A 22,308-nucleotide genomic window follows, 5' to 3' on the forward strand; every position below is an offset into this window, starting at 1 on the left:
GGGTGCGTGTGTGCGATGCGCAGTGCGCAAGTTACAAGAGCGGATGAATCAATATTGCAGTTTCTGTTTTGGGGGATCCCCTAACTATCGATCGATAAGTCTTCGGTTTCCAACCGATATTCTCGTTTACAATTTGTTATGTGTAAGTCCTGTACGTCAAGAGGGTGCTGCAAAGAGAGCAGCAAAAACCGTTATAACAGGTTGAATCAATACTGATTGGCCCCACTTGACTTTTACGAGAATATAACATTGAATAATGACTTTTTGAAGGTGTTATCTACAGAAAAGTATAATTGGGCAAATGAGTAAATTCTCAATGCTTCCAAATGACAGGCTATTTTATTGTTCTTCCTTTTGTTGTACAAAAAAAAATCTAAATTCGAATTATTTTGTATCGTTAACGTCAATTCCTTTCTATTTTTCGAACTGAAACCGATATTTAGACAGAGACTATGCGAATGAACTCTCGATAACAATATGGTTAATGAAGACAGCCGGGGTGGCTTTAAATGTAGGCCTAAAGTGACAAGAGCTACACAAACTGTGAAGATTAACACATCATTAGATAGCAGTTCATGTCCCTGCTTCCGTGAACATGAAAAGTCATGAGCAAAGAATCATGTTATGCACAGATATAACAATTATAAAAAACCATTAGGGAATGGGGAAACATTTAAACATGCATATTACAGTTAAATTATTTAAAAAAAAAAACTAAATGACTGATTACTTACAGGAATCATTAAAAACTGCCAGAATTCCCATTAACTTTGAGTCTGAATTATTCCTCAATATTTCAAACTGGTTTCCTGTAAATCTATGAACTCTGAGGACTTGACTGCGAGACCACTCCGTCCAGTACAGGAATTCACCGACGACTGTCAGACTGAAAGCGTGTCTGACATCTCCTCGAAGAATAACCTGAAAATTGGAATTTATTTTAAATTTCATATTTGAAACTGAGTTTAACACTCAACATCCCCATGTTAGATGACCAGTTCACTTTGAATGACAAAGTTTACTTTTTTTAGATAATTCAAATTTGTGAGTAAAATTATTCGTGACGACCGAATGCTGGGACTAGACATCTTTATGGTACTGTACGACAAGCTAATAAATGATGATTAGCAATCTCATATGGTCAGGTTGACAAGGCAGTAAATCCCACATTATTGAAGTTCTAATTTTTTTCTTAAGATAACTCAAATTATCTGAGTAGAGAGCATTGATAGGCGGATACCCAAACTAGACAACATTATAGTACTGTACTATGTGTCAATAAAAGATGATTTAACAGGTTTAATAACAGTCACAAGGCAGTAAATCACACATATTCGAAATTCTAAAATTTGAGTTGACATTGGAGATGCGGGCAGATGACAAATCTGATTTGACCAGAACTTAATTGTCGATTAAAATTGATTGTTTAACTGAAATTTAATTTAAAACAGCACTGGTCCCAGACTAATTTGTCATATCTGATACAACAGAATTCTTTTTATACAAGTATAAAAAATTGAAGCAAGCAGATATATAAAATAATGTTTAAAGTAATACCGGTGGCCAAAGAACAAGACTAGGCCATGACCTGGCCCACCGAGGCCTTGTCCCCTCTCATTAAATCCTAATTTGACATTTAATGTTTGAAAAAGCCCACACATGGGTGAACATGGTCCATGTCTTATTGCTACCGTCACAGCATAAATCTTTCGGTTCGTCCGGTGTCTTTACTGTAAGGCTGAGAGATATCTTTTCATTGAGAAAATTTTTTAATTCATTATCTACATGGAAAAACTAATTTTTTTGTGTGGTTATTGTAAGTTGGTTATACGACTCATCAACAAAAAAAGCTGCACATCCCTGGATAAAGCCTTCTTATCAGTTTTCCTCTCCCCCAAGGTAAATATAATAAAATGCTATCATATAAATTAATACGGTAAGAAAAAGTAGAAGCCCACCGTTCTATTAGTGCCAGTGAAATCACAACTTTCAATTTTATCCAACTTAGCATCGGCCCAGTATAATAACTTTGAATTCACGTCGATGGCAAGGCCGTTAGGAATCGCAATATCAGTGGATATGATCATTCGAACTCCCGATCCATCAGTGAGAGCGCTGTAGATTCCTGGTGATTTCTTGTTCCAATTTGTCCAAAATATAAGGTTGGGGCTAAAAGATAAATTGAAACGATATTTATATGAAAGAAGCTTTGTTTCGAAAGAAATCAAAATCAGATTTTAACCTACAAAACAAACATTGGTATATCGAACTGCCAGGCCATCGTGCTGCCTATATTACCGTATAAACTCACAGATATGCTACCGTATATGCTTGTTTTACCGCCCGATCTTGATCAAGGGCCCGTTTGAATAGCCGCCCGTGTGAACAGAACATAAAAATAAATAAGGGCCGGTGCTTGAATACCCGCCTGATGCAAAAGCTGATTTTTCAGTGGTAGAGAACAAAAGGAAATAAGAAGCGCTTTTGTCACAACGCTGTTGAATTTTAAGCGCCTGTAGATAACACTCACGCCTTAGGCGTCCAAGTACATAACAGATAGCATTGATTACGTAACAGCATGGTTCTCAAACAAGTGCGCCGTTTCAATATTGATAGGGCTTCGCAAAACTTTTCTTCTTTTGTGGATTTGTACCTGCGGTGCGTAGAAAAAGTCAAAATTTTCGTTATTCTCATTTAAATCATACTTGAGAACAATATATTAATTATTGTAACGATCAAAAATAACAAGCGCCCGTGCTTGAATGAGGGCCCGGTTAGTGAGTTGGTTGAAAAAAATATGGGCCCGGGCTACAAAACCAGCAAATACGGTAACGCAAAAAAAAAAGTCGCCAAACTAAGGAGCCGGCTTATACACACATAAATCTGATTGCACTGAAAATTCAGCTTGTATATGCACAACTCTGATTGCAATCAGTATCAACAATAATGATAATTATTATCATTTATTATTTTCTGCAAGCATTTGCTGTGATAGGTACGTGTCACGAGGCTTCTATGCGAATTTTAATAAATTTACTGTATTAGAGGGTCAGCTTATACGCGAGGTTATGTATCCTACCCTTGCTCCAATCACGACTCTAAATAAGCAGATACTAAGACACAAAAAAATCTTTATAAGATGGGTAGGTGTCACACAATTGTCATGAACAAAAACTAGATAGCAGATGCTTGTATTTAGGAAGCTACTACCTTAGGTCGATCACATGCCTAGGGGATTACAATATCTTCTTAAAACAATATATTCTTAATACAATATCTTCCTAAAACTTATGTATCAATATATATATGGAAGGCCGGTTGTATACAGCAGGATTCCCTAAACTGGAAGTCACGACCCCGCAGAAGAGGCGCAAAACGAATTTTAGGGGTTGCAAAAAGTACACTAATTTAACACAAAGTACTATATCTAGCATAAATCTAACTTATACGAGAGAATACATAGAATAAGAGAAGCTGCGAAGGATTGCGGAATATTTTATCATATAGGGAGGGGTCGGAACCTAAAAGTTTGGGAAGTTTTGAACAAATTTGTTTAAAAAATTCTGCTATAAAATTGTTAAATGACCTGAAAACTCCATTTCATTTAACTGAAATCTCTTAAAATAAAATACATGAAGTTACTCTTAGAGGTAAAAGATTATTCTATTACTGTACAATAGTCAGAGGACACACGTTTTGTTAAAAATTTGTCGGACACAGAGAAATAAAAGAGAGCGTGTTACAAGACATGGAATTCATGGATTTAAAGGAGCATTGTGTCAACATTCTGATGTGTTTTCTTCCTATTGTTACACAACAATGGCTCCGTGGAAACAATATCACTAGACTGTAGAGAAACTTTTAATGACTGTGTAGTGTGGAAATATATCATAGCTAGGCACATGGCTAAGGAAATTCGATAAGTAATTTAGTTGTAAAGGATCTCGAAAGGTTATTAAAAGCAATAAAAGGAGGGAAATAGCAAGAAATGTTTTAAATATTAATATAGGGAAGTAGAATTTAAAAATGTTACTACCTAGGGACTGTCTTTTTTTGAGTAGAAGTTTATCAAACATATGCTCATATGTACCAAACTTACAGTAGCTTGTTTATTAGGCTCAACACTGCGGCACTGCAGAAGTGTGTGTACCAATATGGAGGTAACTATTTTGTTCGCCTACTTCACATCAAGTTGTGTGAAGGGACTGAAACCTATGGGCAGAGGGTATATTTACTTGGCTAACACAGACAGTCCCGGAACTCATAATAGAACTAAAATAAGGAAAATCGGAATAAAATTATGGCCTAACCCCTAACCTGGTACACACACTACGGGAGTATCCATTATGCTAACTCTTATACATGTTCTTGTTAAGGTAATTATGACAGAGGATAATTGGACTATTCATATAATTGCCCAAAGGCTCAAAAATATGTGTTTACATGGCATTCATAGTTAAATTAACATTTTTCTCAGAGTTTTCTAGCAAAAATTATTAACTAATAATTATGTCCTAATCATGTATGAACCTGACAAATCATGTTGTGTAAACCGGTTTCAAGCTTGTTCAGGATATAAATTTCCATGAATATTTCATAAGTAAACAAAAGGTGTCTCACAATAAAAGTATTGTTTAGATAAGGAGTGGAATATTGGTATAAGACCTCAGTAAATATGTAGTAACTATGGTGCCAGACTTTATGAAGTTGGTGATATGGTTCTGTGAATTATGAACTGAGAAATTAGGTAGATGATGAGGGATTTTTGTTTCAGACATAGTTTGAAAATAGCGAGAAAAATTGGATGTAGAAATTGAAATATTTAACTCAAAATTGTAATTCGTTTGAAATTTCAGACATGGTTTAAGACAATGATGAGAAACTAGCGGACTGCCATTTTGTGTGACCCTCGCAACACTCGGATTTTTTCATTAATGACACAGTCCAAAAAATCGCTCACATGGGTAAAAACACAATGTTTTTTGCTCTTGTCGCCAGGTGTCTTTACTACTGTAAGATTAAGTAATAGCCATAAAAATTGTTTGTGCAATGGATTAATGATTTGATATGACTCTGTTGAATGTTTTTTGTATCAGTATTGGAATAGAGTTCAATTGCTGAAAGCAGGGGCATATCCAGGAAGGAGAGGAGTTCTAATATTTCAAATTGCAAAGTTAAATGCTGGAAAACGAGCATTTGCTTTTGAGTGGTCTTGATGGTCTAAAAAAACGTTTCAAGTTACAAAATAATTTTCATGCAAGATACAGAGAATGCTTTCTGACAAGCGAACCTCCCCTTTTTCCTGGCTACTCCCCTGACTGAAAGGCCACCTATACGATTGTGGAGCGGATCATTCAGTATTTCATGTATATTCAGATAATCTTCGACTTACGACGTTGTTCCGTTCATGAGAAGCGGTGTAACCCGAATTTCAGTGTAAGTCAGAACAATATATTGTACAGTACATAAATTACTCTATACATATCGTACTGTATTGTACAGTGATAAAATGTACAAATAATACAAAAAATACTTTATTAGAAAAACAGAAAACAAGGAGTTATGGAGTGCGTGTTCGTAACCTCGAAACAGCGTAAGTCGCGATCGCCGTAACCCGAGGACTTCCTGTATGTGTTCATTCATATTCTGTCATTAGTTTGTAGTTTCATTATTAGTGTTACAGTCTATGACTATTATTGTCCCGTGAAGAATACAAGGTCTTAATGAAATAGCAAATAATTTTCGACATTGTCCCTAAAATATACCCCATTGTTAACAATGACAGATTTTCAATAGCTAGCCCAGTCTAACATGTTACCTTCATTTCGTATAAAAATAAAATGACCAAAGGCTACGCTTATTCTTCCCAGATCTGGAATCGAATTTAATAAATATTTTCCATTGCTTAATATTGACAGAAAACTTGAATAATTTTAGATATAGCTAAACCATTCTAAAATATTACATAATCCTGAATAAAGAACGCAATGAGTGAGAGTGACAGACCCGAGTCTGGAAGTAGACGACCTTCAAGTATAGAGGTCAGAATACCTCAAGCTACTAGTCAAGTTACTGATAATGAAGTATTTGAGCCTGAGCCTAATCAATCAGCAGTCACTGTTGTAAATAATAATCAAGCAAAAGCTGACACTTCTGAGGAGAACAAGCCTAGCCCAGAGGAAGACGATAATCAGCAAGAGCCTCATCTGGAAGAAGTACCAGTAAATATTAATCAAGAGGCTACTCAAAATCAGCCACTAAATGGCAATAAAGAGCGACCAGGAAGCGCGGAAGAAAATATGGAAGATGACCAACAAAATTTACCAGAAAATAAAGAAAATGCTGACAAGCCAGAAACTTCAGAAAACGGCCAAAACCAAAAACGACCTATTATCAATGACAGTCAAGAAACAAGTCTTGCTTTTCCACCAACGCCGGAAATAGTACAAACCACAACAGATAATGAACAACAAAATCCAATTAATATAAACAATGACTTGGCGGCCCAACCTGTCAAATCTAAAAATAATGAGGATAACACAGAGAATATAGAATCACCTGTTCAAAAACCCCAAGATGCCCCCGATATAAAAGAAACAACACCTAACGAGCCCCAACATGAAGAAACTGATCAAATCAGAGATGAAGACACCCAACAGCAGCAGGAGAAGTCTTTGGGTCAAAACACACAAGAAAGCACAGGAATACTCACAGAAAATAAAACACAAAAACAGGAGTCATCAGTAGATGAGGCAACCAAGGTATTTTTAACAGAAATAAGTCTCTAAAAAGTAACTACTACGACGTTCAGAGATTTTGTGAAAAAAAACTGAGCACAATGAAAAAAAAAATTTATTTATTCATTGTAGAACTGATTAATTCTAAATTAGATTGCTTCATTAGGGGACAGTAGAAATAAATTGAACTTTGCACTCATTTATCATATCGATAAACTGAGTTGCTGTTTTTTCCCTTTCATTGCAATGATTTGATTTTACAGGAAACAGAAGAAAACAAAAGCACAGTAGCTTGTAAGGATATGTCTGCAGAAGATGATAGAAACACTGTGTCAGCAAAAAGAGAACAGAATAATGAAAAAGTATGTGTTTCGATTTTTTGGCACAGAAATGTTCATATGAGTGTTCTGAAATAATGTTTTGCATTGAATTTTTAATACTCAGCTCAAATATTTTTATGCACGAAACACAAAATCCTTTTTAACTTTTTCATCTAAATTTTATTTCAAGGGAATTTGCTTACTCGAGACTGTGGTTTAGGTATTCAATTGAATTTTCACTCTCTATTCTTGACCCATACCTGGAAAATCAATGAGGGTTGTAAAAGACACGTCAGGTGTAACATAAAATAAGACAGAGCCAGACTGGCTCAGTGGAAACCTGTTGTTAGGCCTACAAGTGGCACGGTTCTATCTTATTCCTTTGGTCCTATCCTTACCGGTATATCAAAACTGTGCTAATAAAAGATAAGGTTAACCATAGGATTGATCCAATTTTATGAATACCTTTTTACTATGGTTGATTGAAAATAAAAAAATACCTATCTACATTTCATATGACACAGGATGAAGCCAGAAGAAGTTCCACTCCCAAATCTCCTAGATCTCATAATCTTGAAGCAATGAAAGCAGCATTGGACACAAGCAAGCAATCTGGGTTTATTCTCTCAAGTCAGTTTGAAGAAAATAAAGATGGAAGAGATGAAACAGAGGTATGATTGGTATAATCATGAATGGTAAGACCATAACTGTGAAGCCATGGTTTGAATCGGTTTTCACTGAAGGGAGCGGTCGGGCCTAATTTCAAATTCTCCGAAGTTGGAATATCACGCTTTCAAAGAAGTCAAAACTTCATGAAGAAACTCAAAAACTGATAAGGTTACCCCCTTTTAGACCCCCCTTTTTGAAATAAAGAAAGAGCATTTTTTGATATCATACATAGCAATTGTTCGTAGCTTGAAACACTTTTTAAACCCTCAAGACTCTTGAAAACGTATGTTTTCAAAATTGTACAGAACTGCAGTCTGGGTCAAAGTTTTTTGAAAACCAGAGAAAGTGAATTTGGTCAACTGGAAGTTTTGCCTGACTTCATAGCCTGATAATAAATTTAGGATTTACATATTTATCTCGGGAAGGGGGGAAAGCCGTTAAAACTACTTAATCATATGGCAAACCATGCCTGTCGTCCGGTTACTAGTCCATGTCGGGTATGGGATTAGTTAGCCAGTTATTTGGTCAATTATTTAAAAAAAAAATTGTTTCAACTCACAGAATGAACAGTTACCACCCAGAGAGCTACCTGAAGGAGAGGCGAATGAAGTTATGGAAGCAAAACCAAAACATAAGCTGGCAACTACGTCTGTGAGATTTCAAACTGGACAAAGTAGCAAAGACAAGGATGAGGTCTGTATGGGATCGGGTACTCCTGTATTATGTGCAACAAGATGGCGAACACCTGAACACAGTATGTGTACCAGGTTAGGGTTAGACCATAATTTTATTCCAATTTTTCTCATTTTGGTTCTATTACGAGTTCGGGGACTAGCCAAGTGACTCTCGTAATATTTGGATCTGAAATTATGGCCTAACCCAAACATAGTACACACACTACGTTCCGGTGTCTGCCATCTTGGTTCACATACTACGGGAGTGACTACTTGGGATTCATTATTTATATTTAGAAGGGTAGAGGAAAAGCGCACAAGAAGCGTGAGAAACCTTCTTAAACCAAAAACATTGCAAATACAGTGAAAAACCACCAAAAATGTGCAAAAAAGTAAACTCTCAATATTTATAGTTTGAGAGAAAAGGGAAACTTATTCTAAGCCTGATCACATCACACCCAATGGCTTCTAGAAAGCTATTAATTTAGGATGGTAAAAGGACTATGATAAACTAGAAAGACATACTCGTATAGTTCATAAAACTTTTTGAAATTGCAAAGAGAATTCATCGATACCATATATTGTTTTGGCCCTCACAGATGTATTAACTCTCTTTTTCCGTATGACATATATATTCGTACTACCATCCTTGGTCATAATATGACAATATTAGTTATTTTCGGACTATTTTACGTTTATGTTCATGTTTTGTGAAGTATTCCCGCACTAACTAAAATCATTTTAGGCTTCCAACTATGATCCGTGCTTGATCAGTCAACATTTTTTTTTTGTAAATTTTTCATTCTACTACTAGGTGAATTTTATTTGTGTAGGTATTTCAAAGCTTAGAGATACACGAAAGTATTTGTCATTACTTCAAAGATAAGTCATTTGAACGAGCGGGAAACAATTTCGCGCACATAATAAACAAACAAAGATTCCAGACAACTATCGTGAACATGCTCTTACATATCATTGAATATTTCGCGTTTCGCTTCGCTTGCGAAGCTGAGTCTGGTTTTTCTGCAAAGGTGACGTAACGCTTTTTGAGCAGAGCGCTTAAATCTTGTTTCTTTGTAACACGTGTTCATCGGAGCGATGAGAGTGTGAAACGCTCTCTCAAAATTTTTTGAAATTTCTCTCTTCTTACCGGCGTAAGGTCGAATGGTTTGCGACTACGTCATATGGGCGCGTTTTAGTAGGAAGACGCGAAAATAAGCTTTTCAAAGAGATATTGGGGGTGTTCCTGGCACGTTTGGTTAATTAGTCATTACATATTATAAAATGGTACAAAAAGTCGATTGTAACCAGCGGAAAAAGAGGGTTAAATAAAGTAAAAATGCTTGAACAATTAAAAAACAACAAACCTGGTTAAGATATATTGAGAACTAACTTCATAACAAAATTGGGCACAAAATAGGGTTGTGCGCCACCTTGAGACTTTATGGACACCCTGTATGTCTAATTTCTCCTTTCTCAATACCTTGTATTAAATTCCAGAAAGCCTACATGACTGAGACCCTGAATAGTGAGTTTGCTATGCAAGATGGGAGAGAATCTAGGGAATCTCGCACATATAGCCCAGCATATTTTGATACTGGGGGTCGAAGATCACCAGAAGGGGGGGCAAAGAGCAAGAAAACAAAAAAGGATTCAAAAAGGTAAAGGAAAATAGTATTTGAACATACAGGTACAATCTTTTCAAACTGCAATTAGTTTGTAAAGGGAGCATTCTGGGTACTCCTGGAGTATGCGCACCAAGATGTCGCATAACCTGAACACCAATGTGGTACACAACCTGAGTTCAGGTTGTGTGCCATCTTGGTGCGCATACTTCGAGAGGTCCGCATTTTGTATTAATCCTTCAACAATGCTTGACTCGACAGTGTGGCGCATCGTGCTCAGCGTTAGGAATATGCCCGCACCTATGATCGGTTAGAATTCTATGCTGGGATAATTTTGTTCGAGAAGATTGCTGGACTCTTCGACACCATATGTGGTTCAAGTAACCGCTTGTCGGTTACGGCTTTCTCCACCATCAAGTTCGTGTAACTGAAAACAAATACCCGGCTGACTAATCCCATAGGCTACTCGACTAGGACTAGTAACCGGAAGAGATGCTGTCATTAGCCATATGATTAAGCCGTCTTAGCGCCTTTCCTCTCTCACAGGATAAATACCTACATTCTATCCTATAATACAATACTATGAACATACCCCCTATCGCAAGGGTGGGCAACATATGGCCCGACGAGATTTTGACCGGCCCGCTGACTGTACATTATGATATTACATTATTACACTTTTAGTACATTATGATAAATTCATTATGTGTTTCTTGGTCTCTATTTTTTGTAAAGTTTAAACTTTACTTTAAACACGATTTATAACTTTCTTTCTTGCAATAGCTAATAAATATGTGATTAAGATATTGAATATTATTCATGTAATAATCCGGCCCACCAAGAACTTCATTTTCCCACATCCGGCCCACCGACTAGAGAAGTTTCCCACCCCTGCCCTATCCAATGCTCGTTTGCCCGTCCACCTCTTTCTACTGAGCTAATCCAATATATTTAAAAAAATGAATTTAAATTCAGAGCCAAGCTATTAGAAAAACTCAACCTATCAAAACCACCGGAAAAATTTGTTTTGAAGTTGAAGCCTCTCAAGAGAGATCCTGATCCATCGAACAAGGTAAAACTAATAGTGAGTAAAGCAATGACCTAGCATAGGGTGTCCAAAGTTGTGAGATTGAAGGGTCGCACACAATTTTGAGAAGGCCTTGCGGGCTGCAGTCGAAAAAAAAGCAAAAGTGATCATAATTCTGCGAGATTAGTTTCTTTTAATATATTAACCCTTTCCATGTGATTTTTATTTTTTATTAAATAATCGTATTTGCTACGCCGATTTTATGCATTCGTACCCCCACAACTAATCGATCGACTAACGAAAAACTAATGATCCTCTGCTGTCCACTGACGCTCGTTGGAAAGCTTATTTAAAGAGCTTGCAATTGGCGATCAAAATACTTTGGTAGATGGAAGGGATAATATGTCTTCTAATACCACCCAAAAAACACAGAAATTTGCATAAATTTTGAAAAAAATTTCCCTCGTTCTGCCGCAAATAAAATTCCCGTCATGAACGAAAGCGAGATTTACCGTCACTTATGTTAATCTTGAAGAAGACTTCTTATCAATAAACTAAAACCCGGAAAAACTAGACTAACAGTTTGCATGGAATGTGCCCTGGTTTGGTACACCCTGACGCTAGATAAAATGCTTAGACTGATTAACAATATAAAATGGAGAAAAAAAATTTATCCAATTTTTCCAATTAGCTTTAAACGTTTTCCCTGCGCCCAAATTTTCACTGAAATAAAAATATTTTTCAATTCTCTCTCCCAGGCACCCTTGAATCCCAATATCTATTATGCTGAGGTGCCAAAAGAAGGCGGAAACGTTAAAACACCTTTCTACATGCAAGTTGAGATACCAAATGGAGCGCTTGATGGAAATGTTCGATTGAAGTTTGAAAAACAAGAGTTTGACAGGTAGTTGGATAAATGGTAGATTATTTAATTTGTGCAACAGGTATTTAGTGTGGCCCGTTTGGTGCTTGTAACAACTTTACCTACATATAAAATCCGCATAATCGCTCATTTTTTAATAAATTCTCTCAATTATACAGAAGGAACTTTGGCCTCTAACCACTTTCAAGTCAATACCATCATGGTGAAAAACTATTCAAAATTTTCAAAAGCTAAATTAAAAAAAATATATACCCCTGTAATTCCACTAGCAAGCAGGAAGCTACATATTCGTGAAAAAAGAAGTGTTGAAAATCTCAGACAAATAGAGTCTGTTAGGTGCTCCCGAAGTATGCGAACCAAGATGGCGGACATCGGAACGTAACATGGGTAATAGGTTAGGGTTAGGCGATAATTTTATCCCAATTTTCCTTATTTTAGTCCTATTATTAGTTCGAAGATTAGCCAAGAGCCTCCCGTAGTATTTATACTTAAAATTATGGCCTAACCCTAACCTAGTACACATATTACATTCTGATGTCCGCCATCTTGGTTCGCATACTTCGGGAGATCCGTCTGTTATTTACAACACATAACTGTCAACAACATTGGTCTATTTCCTCATTTTTTATTAAATTCGGTCAATTATACAGAATGTTAGGTATAAGGGGAATCAATATCAGAAAGTCACCAGAAAATTTTGACACGTCCCTGCATATAATCACCAGAATGAGTCAAATGAACATAACTCATCAGTCTTAATACTAAGCTAAGCAAAATTTCCGATAAGACTTTTTATTTTTACAGAATGAAGCTTGGCCTCACAGAGGATGACATGTTATGCAGTTATATAGTTGATTTAAACATGGATCCTCCAAGTTATTGTCTTCGGAAGAATGCTACTCTGAAGATGAGAATACTGGACAAATGTATGAATATGTGAGTGTAGGATTTTTTATGAGGCATTCGAACAAATCTCCATAAAAGCACCCCTGGTGTGGGCCAATTTCTTTTTCTTTATACCAGTGTTTCTCAAACCACGGCCTGCAGGCAAATTACAGCCGCATGATGATTTAATAGGGCCCGCCAAACTCGTACCAAAATTTTGGGTGCTTCAGAAGTGTGTGTACCAATATTGAGGTAACTAATTTTGTTCGCCTACTTTACATCAAGTTGTGTGAAGGGACTGAAACCTATGGACAGAGGGTATATTCACTTGGCTAACACAGACAGTCCCCGAACTCGTAATAGAACTAAAATAAGGAAAATTGGAATAAAATTATGGCCTAACCCTAACACACACTACGGGAATATCTATTTTGGACCAAAAATTATTTTTAAAAACTTTCATCACACCCAAAAACTTGACTGATATATAAATAGGCCTCACTTTATCGACATGTCCCCAAAGCAAATTAAAATACTATCATTTTTCTTAGATACGAAGACACAATGATACTGATGGCTCGCCATTTTACTTGGTCGCGAATTCCAACAAGGATTGAATCCAGAGATGTGAATGGAGAAAAACATTATTATGCTGTGACCAATTCACAGTCATTTGGTGAGTTTAGGGAAGTGCAATTCACTATTCATAATAATTACTGAGTATGGTCAAGTGTAGCAAAATATTTGTTTGTGCGACGCCAAATTATTAGAGAAAAAACGAACGGCGCACTTACAGAAAAAAAAAAATGGTGCCTAGTGCCTATAAAGAAAACTCAATTTTGTGATAGATAATGTGCACTTTATGTCTTAAAGAACAAAGGCAATGTCAACGCACGTTATTCATCTTTGCCTGATTTTCCTTCGAGATCTCTCATGTTCTAACGAAACTATATGTCTTAGGTAAATTTGCTGTCATCAATTCAAAAAGAATGGACAGATTCATCATCGCAACAGCGGGAGGTGTTTTCAAATCTACTTTAATACCAGGTGAGTAAATTTAAAGCAGTCAATGTCTGGAGTTAACGTAAATCCTCGCATATAAAACCCCTGTATATCCCACTTTTGGAAATCCTGGCTGAGTCTCTGATCATACCCAGATATATTATCTACCCCCTTTTGAAATGTAAAAAAACAAAAGTTTTCTGTATCATGCATATCAATTTTTCGTAGCTCGAAACGTTTTTTAAACCGGACTATTGCTTTGCTGCCACAAGAAACAAAAAAATTCTGATAAGCAACAAATTTTTTTGCAGAGATTCAACTCCGCGTTGAAGACAATTATTTATCACATCATTCTCCACAAATGATTGAAATGCTGGTCAAGGAAACGAGAGATGAAGCCGTGAAAAAAATAAACAAAGAAATTCTGTCAGTTAAAGGTAAGATTGTTTCTTTGTCAAAATATGTCATAGTTACAAGACAGATAATAATCTGATATTCTTTGATTCTATAGTCCAGGGGTGCACAACACGGGGCACGCGTGCCAAATTTGACACGCCAAACGCTCAAACGTGGCACACGAACGGTTTTGTAAAAAAAAAATATTCATGATATACATCAAAATATCATGTTTATATCAAAATCAGCAGTTTTTCAGAACTTTAAATTGTTTCAATAAAAAGATATCCGTTATTATGTATTATTATTATTGAAATTTTGTTTGTTTTGCGGGAGTTAATTTACAATATCACAACTGTGCGTGACACGCGACAAGATTATTTTGAAAAAATTGGCAAATATCCTCATTTGAGTTGTGTACCCCTGCTATAGTCAGTCGATTAATGGTTGTTCTGTTTAAAGAAGGGGTGTGCAGCCTTCAATACGGTTCCATTACATTTGAACCCACGTACATTTGAACCCATGACAATTGCACCTGCATACTATTGCACCTATGGAATTTTTCTTGTTTCACGGATATTTGAACCCATACTAACCCTAACCCATGGGTTTTAGCACCAGCATATAGATTGAACCCGCGGATTTACGCATGGGTTCAAATGTACGTGGGTTCAAATATACGGTCACCTTCAATACAGAAGGGCGAGATACAAATAACTGTGTGAAACCACGAGCCACACCTTAACTTAACATAAACCTCCTACTAGTTGCAGAAACTTCCAAGTAGTTATCGATCATGGGACATGCATTGTTCGCTTTGCACAAGCTCAGGTATAGGCTTTGCAACGCAGTAGAATTGGAGTTACTCACACATACAAGAGTAAACTAAATTCAAAACTGGTTTCACGGGCCGCTCGTTATTCAAAATTTGCACTTCTCCACGAGCCGCACTAGCTTTCACTGTGGGCCAAATTTGGCCCGCGGATTTTTCAGAGAAATTAGGAAATCCTCCAATTAGTTACCTCCATATTTTGATCTTCATTTAATCTTATTTTTATCTGTACAGGTGTGGAAGGAAGATTAGTGGCAGCCAGTCCCTTAATAGAAATAACTAAAAACCTGATGGGACAGACCGGAAGAATGAAACATGGCATGAGATTCCCTGATAAATTATCTTTGATATTACCGCTACCGATACCCCCGCAATCTACAGACGGGGCTTTGCCTAAAAGGAATGTGATTATCATGCAAAAGCACACCAACATACACCCTAATACTGGGAATGGAGTCAGATATCTATCCGATGCATACTCGAAAAATTCAGCACACTTGTGGAAAGATGTAACAAAAAGTAGCAAGTAAGTGTTTTAGAATCTTTTTCAGTCCTCGATGTAATATAGTGACCTTTGACACGTGTCCGTTCATGTCTGAAGGTGACTTTAAGTTTCGTATACTTATCACCTGTACTTTGATACATTAGCTGTTATGAGTTGTTACTGTGTGCATTAACTGGTTTAAGTTTATCTATGTGGAATTTGTTCTGTTTCGGTTGTAAATAAGTCTGCAAATGCGATATAGTTTTGAGTGTATACACACCACCTTACACCCTACCCCACTAATATATCAATACTTACATTATGGTTTGGGTTAGAGATACAGATTGTGATGGTAATCAAATTTCGAATTATTTCTAATCCTAACCCCGATTGGAATATTACAAATTGGGTGCTCCCGAAGTATGCGAACCAAGATGGCGGACATCGGAATGTAACATGGGTAACAGGTTAGGGTTAGGCGATAATTTTTTTCCAATTTTCCTTATTTTAGTCCTATTATCAGTTCGAAGACTAGCCAAGAGTCTCCCGTAGTATTCATACCTAAAATTATGGCCTAACCCTAACCTAGTACACCTATTACATTCCGATGTCCGCCATCTTGGTTCGCATACTTCGGGAGCCCCACAAATTGTTATTTAAAAACATGGTGGGGCAATACTATTGGGGAAGGGGAGAAAAGCGTAAATGATGACCATCAGCAAATACCTAATCATGGGACCTCCTGAAGTATGCGCACCAAGATGGCGCACAACCTGAACTCAGGTTGTGTACCAGGTTCAGGTTATGCGACATCTTGGTGCGCATACTTCAGGAGTACCTAATCATGTTCTAGCACAGTGGTTCTCAAACCTCAAACGATGGGGCCACCCCACAAGGGGTGAAATCAAATTTGATCTTGCCTGCCTTATTTTGGATATTTAAGTTCCATCCAGCTAGTTATTTTTGAGGTGGGGAGTAAGACTTGACAAATTCTAAAACGAGAATATCGGTCGGAGACCGAAGACTTTCGATCGAAAGTTAGGGGATCCCCCAAATCAGCGCTCTTTCTCCATAGTGACACCTTGTGTCTCATCACTAATTAATTAATAACTCGCTAATTATACGACAAAATTTGCCCAAAATCAATAGGCTTCTAGTCCGAGATATGATGAATGCACATGCAAAATCTGGAGCAGAGTCAATCTCGCTTTCGTGAGATATCGCATCTAAGAGACAAACAGACAAATACCTATCAACATACTTACCGATTAAAATCGATAAGTAACAAGGGGTGTAACTTAAAAAGTTCAAGAACCACTGTCTAACATGTCAAGCCTGCTCTTAATATTCTTTTCAGAATGGCAGTCGACATGGTCAATTTTGACAGCAATGAGACACTTCCTATCCAAGTGTCCATACCAGGGAAATATATGGTTCTAGTTTTTGAAGAACCAGAATTTCCTGTGAAGAACGAACTTGAGATAGAGTTTGACCTTGACGATTTAACGAACGCAGTCGTCGAATCGAATCAAGAGTTTGCAGCAAATATAATGATCCATCAAAAAGTTTCTCAACCTAACATCATATGTGAGTAAAAACTGACGATTACATTTACAGAAAATTCCCTAACAATGTAGATTTAGAATTATTCCAGTTTTTGATCAACCCTCTGCTATCTACTGACATCTCTGTCATGAGCAAAATCCAATATATAGCTCTCAACTTATCTGTCAGCACCTTGCTCTTAGCATACTATGAAAAAAAACTACAAAAAAAGTTACAGAAATACATTTGTGTTAGTGTGCAGCAAGAATCTTTTATTGAATGTTATAGAATAGTCATTTTCACTCTTGCTACAGCATCCTTGCGTTATACGCATACAGATCCACCAGAGGCGGGTAGTTAATCTCAAGTTACCAGAGTGACCAAAACGAAAGAATTCCTTAATTCTGTGTTGTGTTTGCCTCTTTTGAAAAATAAAGTTGTCATTTAAACATCAGAGCCACCTCTGATAATAGTAATCAAGTCAAAATTCCCAAAAGGACCACAAGTATGCTATAAGTTGCAATTGCAAGCCCTAAAGTTGTTTTTCAAAAGTATTAAAAGTAAATAATACAAGTCAAGAGTAAAATTTCACAGCTTTATAGTTATGTCAGCAACCTAAAAGATACTTGCACACAAAAACGGAACAAAACAATCATAATTATTTGCCAACACCTATTCTCCTTTTCATATTAGTTATCCACATGGTGACAGCAGACGCAATCTCACCAATTCATGAAACGATGAAAAGCACAAACGCTTGGAAACAAGTTTATGTCAGCAGAGAACTTTTCATGCATGAGTGGCAACCAATCAAAATAGAGTTCAAAGGTGACTTGAAACCAACCATCAACCAAATGTCTCCACAAATCAGATTCTACTCAAGAAGATGGCAGGGATATCAGGTGAGACAAAAGAGTATTTCAAAATACCTCTTTTTTTTCGAAGAAGAGAGAGCCTATAAAGATGTCCAAATATATTTTGAAACATCAATAAGGCTTTCAAAAACACTACAGTAGAACAAGGAGATTTTGCATTCAAATAGACAAAAACAAATTTATTCTTGTTCTAGCTGTCTTATCTGCTACCCTCGGCAAAAAGATAAATTCAAAAAAATTCTCTCCACCTAATGCAGTAGAAGCCTTATACTAGATCAGTGCTCTTCAACATAGGTTCGGCAATTCATGCAGTGGGGTTTCGTGAGTTTATAGAGTTCCTTAGAGGTTCCGCGTTTCCGGGGAAATTAATTCTTGCTTCAGCATGTTGTTGCGTCGTTGCGAAGTTGTTTAAAGAGTGTAGACATGAGTATGTGAATTCAAGAAGATTGTAAAGGAAATGCAGGAACAACCTAGTCATTGGATTTCACGCTTGTTACCTTCTTTCTGTTTCGTTGTTTAAGTAGAAATATTTTAATTACGAATATTTCGTGTTCCGAGTATTTCGTGTTTTTTTTTGATTTTATTAATTGAGGTTCCATAAAATTCGAAAAATGATATCAGAGGTTCCACAATAACAAAAAGTGTAAGAGCACTGTACTTGATCTATTTGCAATAAGTCCATCCATGATAGTAAAACAAAAAACGTTCAACTATTCCTATACCTCACTAGGACAACAAAGCAACTCTTGTTTTATATTAAATCTAGGCGCAATATGAATTCAATGAATCTGAAATGAAGACTTGGACAAAAAATATTCTCTTATATTTATTTATTAAGACATCTTACCAGCTTCACTATCCAACGATATGATATATAGATATACCGGTATATAAAAAATATTATACTTGTCTGAGCCCTATTCTGTCGCACAAGAAGTCGAACAAGTGTTATTTCTATATGTTATTTCAGATGAAAGAGATGAACATATAACTAATCTAATTGGCTTTTCTTGTTACAAAGATAAAATTTCCTATTCCTCGTTCCAGATACAATTGGAGGCCACAGACGACGCCTTCTCCTCAAGTGAGGAAAATTTCACCGGACAGATTTCATTCACCGAACAAACAGACAAAACGATACAGAAAACAAAATCAACAATAAGTCTGGGCAGTGATGATGACCATCTGACCTTGTGTACAGCAGATCTCGAGATAGAGAGAAAATATGCCAGGCCTTATAAACCTACAGTTGTGAAGAAAACAATCCCAAAAGGTAAATATTAAATTTTATTTAGATGCATTTTTTTTTATACACGGCTTATTTGTGACCTTTGGTCTGAACAAGGTCATACGAGCAGTGACAGATATCATCAATGTCAAAGAAACAGCTATATGGCAAAGAAATTTCACAATGTGAGAAATCTTTAAAAAAAACTTCAGCACAGAATTTTCGTTGGCAATTCTTAATTATATATTCTTATTTTCAGCGACAATCTACAGAGAATACAAGATGAAATGGCTCGAACATCTATCAGAAGAAGAGATTGAGAGATATAGAAATGCTCACGGGATCTAGAAACATGACCAGGAATGCCAATGTTCTACTAAGACTTGAAATCGAGGATTGAGTATCTCAGATCAAAAAATAATATTTCAGCATCTATTAAATTATCTGATCACAACAATGAATCAAAACTCAAGATAATTCAATTGATTTTAACATAATAACAACCGTGGGCTGATTACGGCCCACGTAACAATTTAATGGGGCCCGTTAAATGTTTTTACTCGCTTTCTTTTACTTCACTGCACTTATTATAGAAATTTTATATTATTTCACAAGACTTGCATTTGTTTTAGGTTAATTTTGCATAATTTGTTTCATTTTTCAACAGAATTCTATGTAATAAAGTATGTTGCAAAAAACAAGTTTACATGAGTAAGATTTACAAAAAAAAATTTTCCTTGCACTTTTATATTATATAGCAAAGTTATATGTTCTTACGTTTATGCCTTTTCACTGCACTAATTATAAAAATATTATTTCTTATTTTTTTCATTTTTTAGTCACAAATTTCTATGTAATAAAGCATGTTGTCAAAAACAAGTTTACCGGAATAAAATTGATGGAAAAAATGGATTTTGGACTTTTTTATATATCTATGTTCTAATGTATACCTTTCATTGCATTAATTACAGAAATATTATTTCCTAATTTTTTTCTTTTTTTTTCTAGTAACATATTTCTATGTAATATTAAAGCATGTTGCAAAAAATAAGTTTACATAGGTAAAATTATTAAAGAAAACAGTTTTTCGCTTTTTTATATTTTTTAGCAAAGACCAATTCGATGTTCTTACGTATACCATTCACTGCACTAATTATAAATATATTATTACATTATTTTTCCTCATTTTTAGTAACAGAATTCTATGTAATAAAGCATGTTGCCAAAAAAATAGATTTTATACTAGGACGAGAATAGGCCTAGGGCAGGGATACCTCGCAGGGGGGCGTGCAACGAATTTCCGGTGTCGCAAAGAGTACATCAAATTCGCATAAAGTACTATTTCTATTGTACTTTTGATTAGAAACACAATTATTGAAACTAGTGCATTCGAGTGAATACATAGGAGCAGATACCATATTTGATTCATAGTTTATACCAGGATTCTCAACTATTTTCACCAAAGATGCTGATACAAAATTTCAAAATTATTATGGTGCGGTCTTTTCAGAAAATATATCTCACATTGCGCCTAAATATATTTCGGTGCCTAGAACTTTTGGGTTAACGGAAAAGCTGGAAAAACTGGATATTCGCAAAATTTGACATTCTCAATGCCCGTTGTAATAATAAATTAATAGGGGCTCCCGAAGTATGCGAACCAAGATGGCGTACATCGGAATGTAATATGTGTATTAGGTTAGGGTTAGGCCATAATTTTAGGTACAAATACTACGGTAGGCTCTTGGCTAGTCTTCGAACTGATAATAGGACTAAAATAAGGAAAATTGGAAAAAAATTATCGCCTAACCCTAACCTGTTACCCATGTTACGTTCCGATGTCCGCCATCTTGGTTCGCATACTTCGGGGGCACCAATTAATAACTAAAAATATGAATAAGAGTTAGTCATCAAAATAAACTTTCACATATAAAAAGGGAATGGAGCCATTGCTCCAAAATAAATATGCAGATGCGATCCGAACTAAACACTCGAAAGGTCCGAATTCACACCGTGATGCCCCAGTTGGGTAGCCTTGGAGTAGGCAAGTAAGGACTATTATCATGTCTTTTCGACGTTCCTCCAAGCTAAATTAAATCATCGATGCGATAAATCTTTCATGTTTTTGCCTGGTGCATTTATTACTGTAAGGCTGAGCGATAGCCACATTCTTTCCTCTTGCCTACCTTGATAAACTATAACAACTAAAATTTAGTTGGAAACCGGAGGTTAGGGGATCCCCCAAATCAGTGGTCTTACTCCATAGTGACACGTGTGTCCCATCACTAATTAATTAATAACTTGCTAATTATACGACATAATCCATCCAAAATCAATAGGCTTCTGATCCGAGCTAGATGAATGCGCATGCAGAATTTGGAGCAGATTGAACCTCGCTTTCGAGTGATATCGCGTGCGTCTAACACACAGACAAACAGACAGACAAATACCTATCAACATCAACTCTAAACAATAACCAACTAATGCTCTAAAATAAGCTCTAGAGTAGGCAAGTAAGAATATCATCATATCTTAGCACCGGTCCTCGACACTAAACACAACACGCACACATACTATGCCGAAATGGCCTCAAGGTATTCAAAGAAAATATTGAAGGATGTAAAATACTTTTCTAGAAGGCTCATCAAAAATAACAGCCTGCCAAGACATTTGATGTGTCCCGTGTCAACACTCCAATTTATCCCTATCAAGCATAAAATCCTAATTCTAATACTGAGTATTGCACACGATAAAAAACATGCTTTATCAATAACTCATATGTCAGAATTGCATGAGAAAAACGGTGCTTCCAAAGTATGTGCACCAATATGGCGCACAACCTGAACATAGTATGTGTACCAGGTTACGGTTCAGGTTGTGTGCCATCTTGGTGCACATACTTCAAGAGCACCGAAAAAACAATATGGCTCCTACTGAAATTTTTGTCTGAATAGATTCAAATATTTAAATAATCGATTCAAAATGAATGCCCTGCTTATCACTAGTATCTAACTCAGAAATCACATACCGTGTTTCCCCAAACATAAGACAGGGTCCTATTTCAATTTTCTTTCGAAAAATAACACTAGGACTTATTTTGATAGGATGAATAGATAGAATTTTTTT

At 36.2% G+C, this 22,308-nt stretch overlaps 2 protein-coding genes across 3 annotated transcripts in view; one reads left to right on the forward strand and one right to left on the reverse strand.

The window, feature by feature from the left end:
* LOC120329279 (prolow-density lipoprotein receptor-related protein 1-like) overlaps window positions 1-22,308 on the reverse strand; it is a 151,017-nt gene that overhangs the window by 57,545 nt on the left and 71,164 nt on the right. For both annotated transcript variants that reach the window (XM_078118342.1, XM_078118341.1), the window contains exons 55-56: window positions 1,959-2,169; window positions 735-921 (exon numbers count right to left, since the gene is read on the reverse strand). In XM_078118342.1, coding sequence (XP_077974468.1) covers window positions 735-921; window positions 1,959-2,169 — 398 coding nt within the window. The remainder of the gene's footprint in view (window positions 1-734; window positions 922-1,958; window positions 2,170-22,308) is intronic.
* On the forward strand, window positions 5,596-20,392 carry LOC144430408 (uncharacterized). Its single transcript, XM_078118343.1, has 16 exons — window positions 5,596-6,761; window positions 7,001-7,099; window positions 7,582-7,728; window positions 8,288-8,419; window positions 9,901-10,061; window positions 11,001-11,097; window positions 11,811-11,956; window positions 12,740-12,871; window positions 13,372-13,496; window positions 13,781-13,867; window positions 14,134-14,259; window positions 15,285-15,576; window positions 16,892-17,121; window positions 17,773-17,981; window positions 19,002-19,227; window positions 19,442-20,392. The coding sequence occupies exons 1-16, from the start codon at window positions 5,988-5,990 to the stop codon at window positions 19,528-19,530; spliced, it is 3,072 nt and encodes a 1,023-aa protein (XP_077974469.1). The 5' UTR covers window positions 5,596-5,987; the 3' UTR covers window positions 19,531-20,392.

This window comes from Styela clava, chromosome 12 (assembly GCF_964204865.1).
Source record: "Styela clava chromosome 12, kaStyClav1.hap1.2, whole genome shotgun sequence".
NCBI classification, from domain to species: Eukaryota; Metazoa; Chordata; class Ascidiacea; order Stolidobranchia; family Styelidae; genus Styela; species Styela clava.

What these genes read in the sequence shown, in the direction of transcription:
- LOC144430408 (XM_078118343.1), top strand. Translation starts at nt 5,988, where the DNA reads ATGAGTGAGAGTGACAGACCCGAGTCTGGAAGTAGACGACCTTCAAGT. An exon ending in GTAGCAAAGACAAGGATGAG is followed by an intron (nt 8,420 to 9,900) that starts GTCTGTATGGGA and finishes ATTAAATTCCAG; the next exon opens with AAAGCCTACATGACTGAGAC. An exon ending in ATCCTGATCCATCGAACAAG is followed by an intron (nt 11,098 to 11,810) that starts GTAAAACTAATA and finishes TCTCTCTCCCAG; the next exon opens with GCACCCTTGAATCCCAATAT.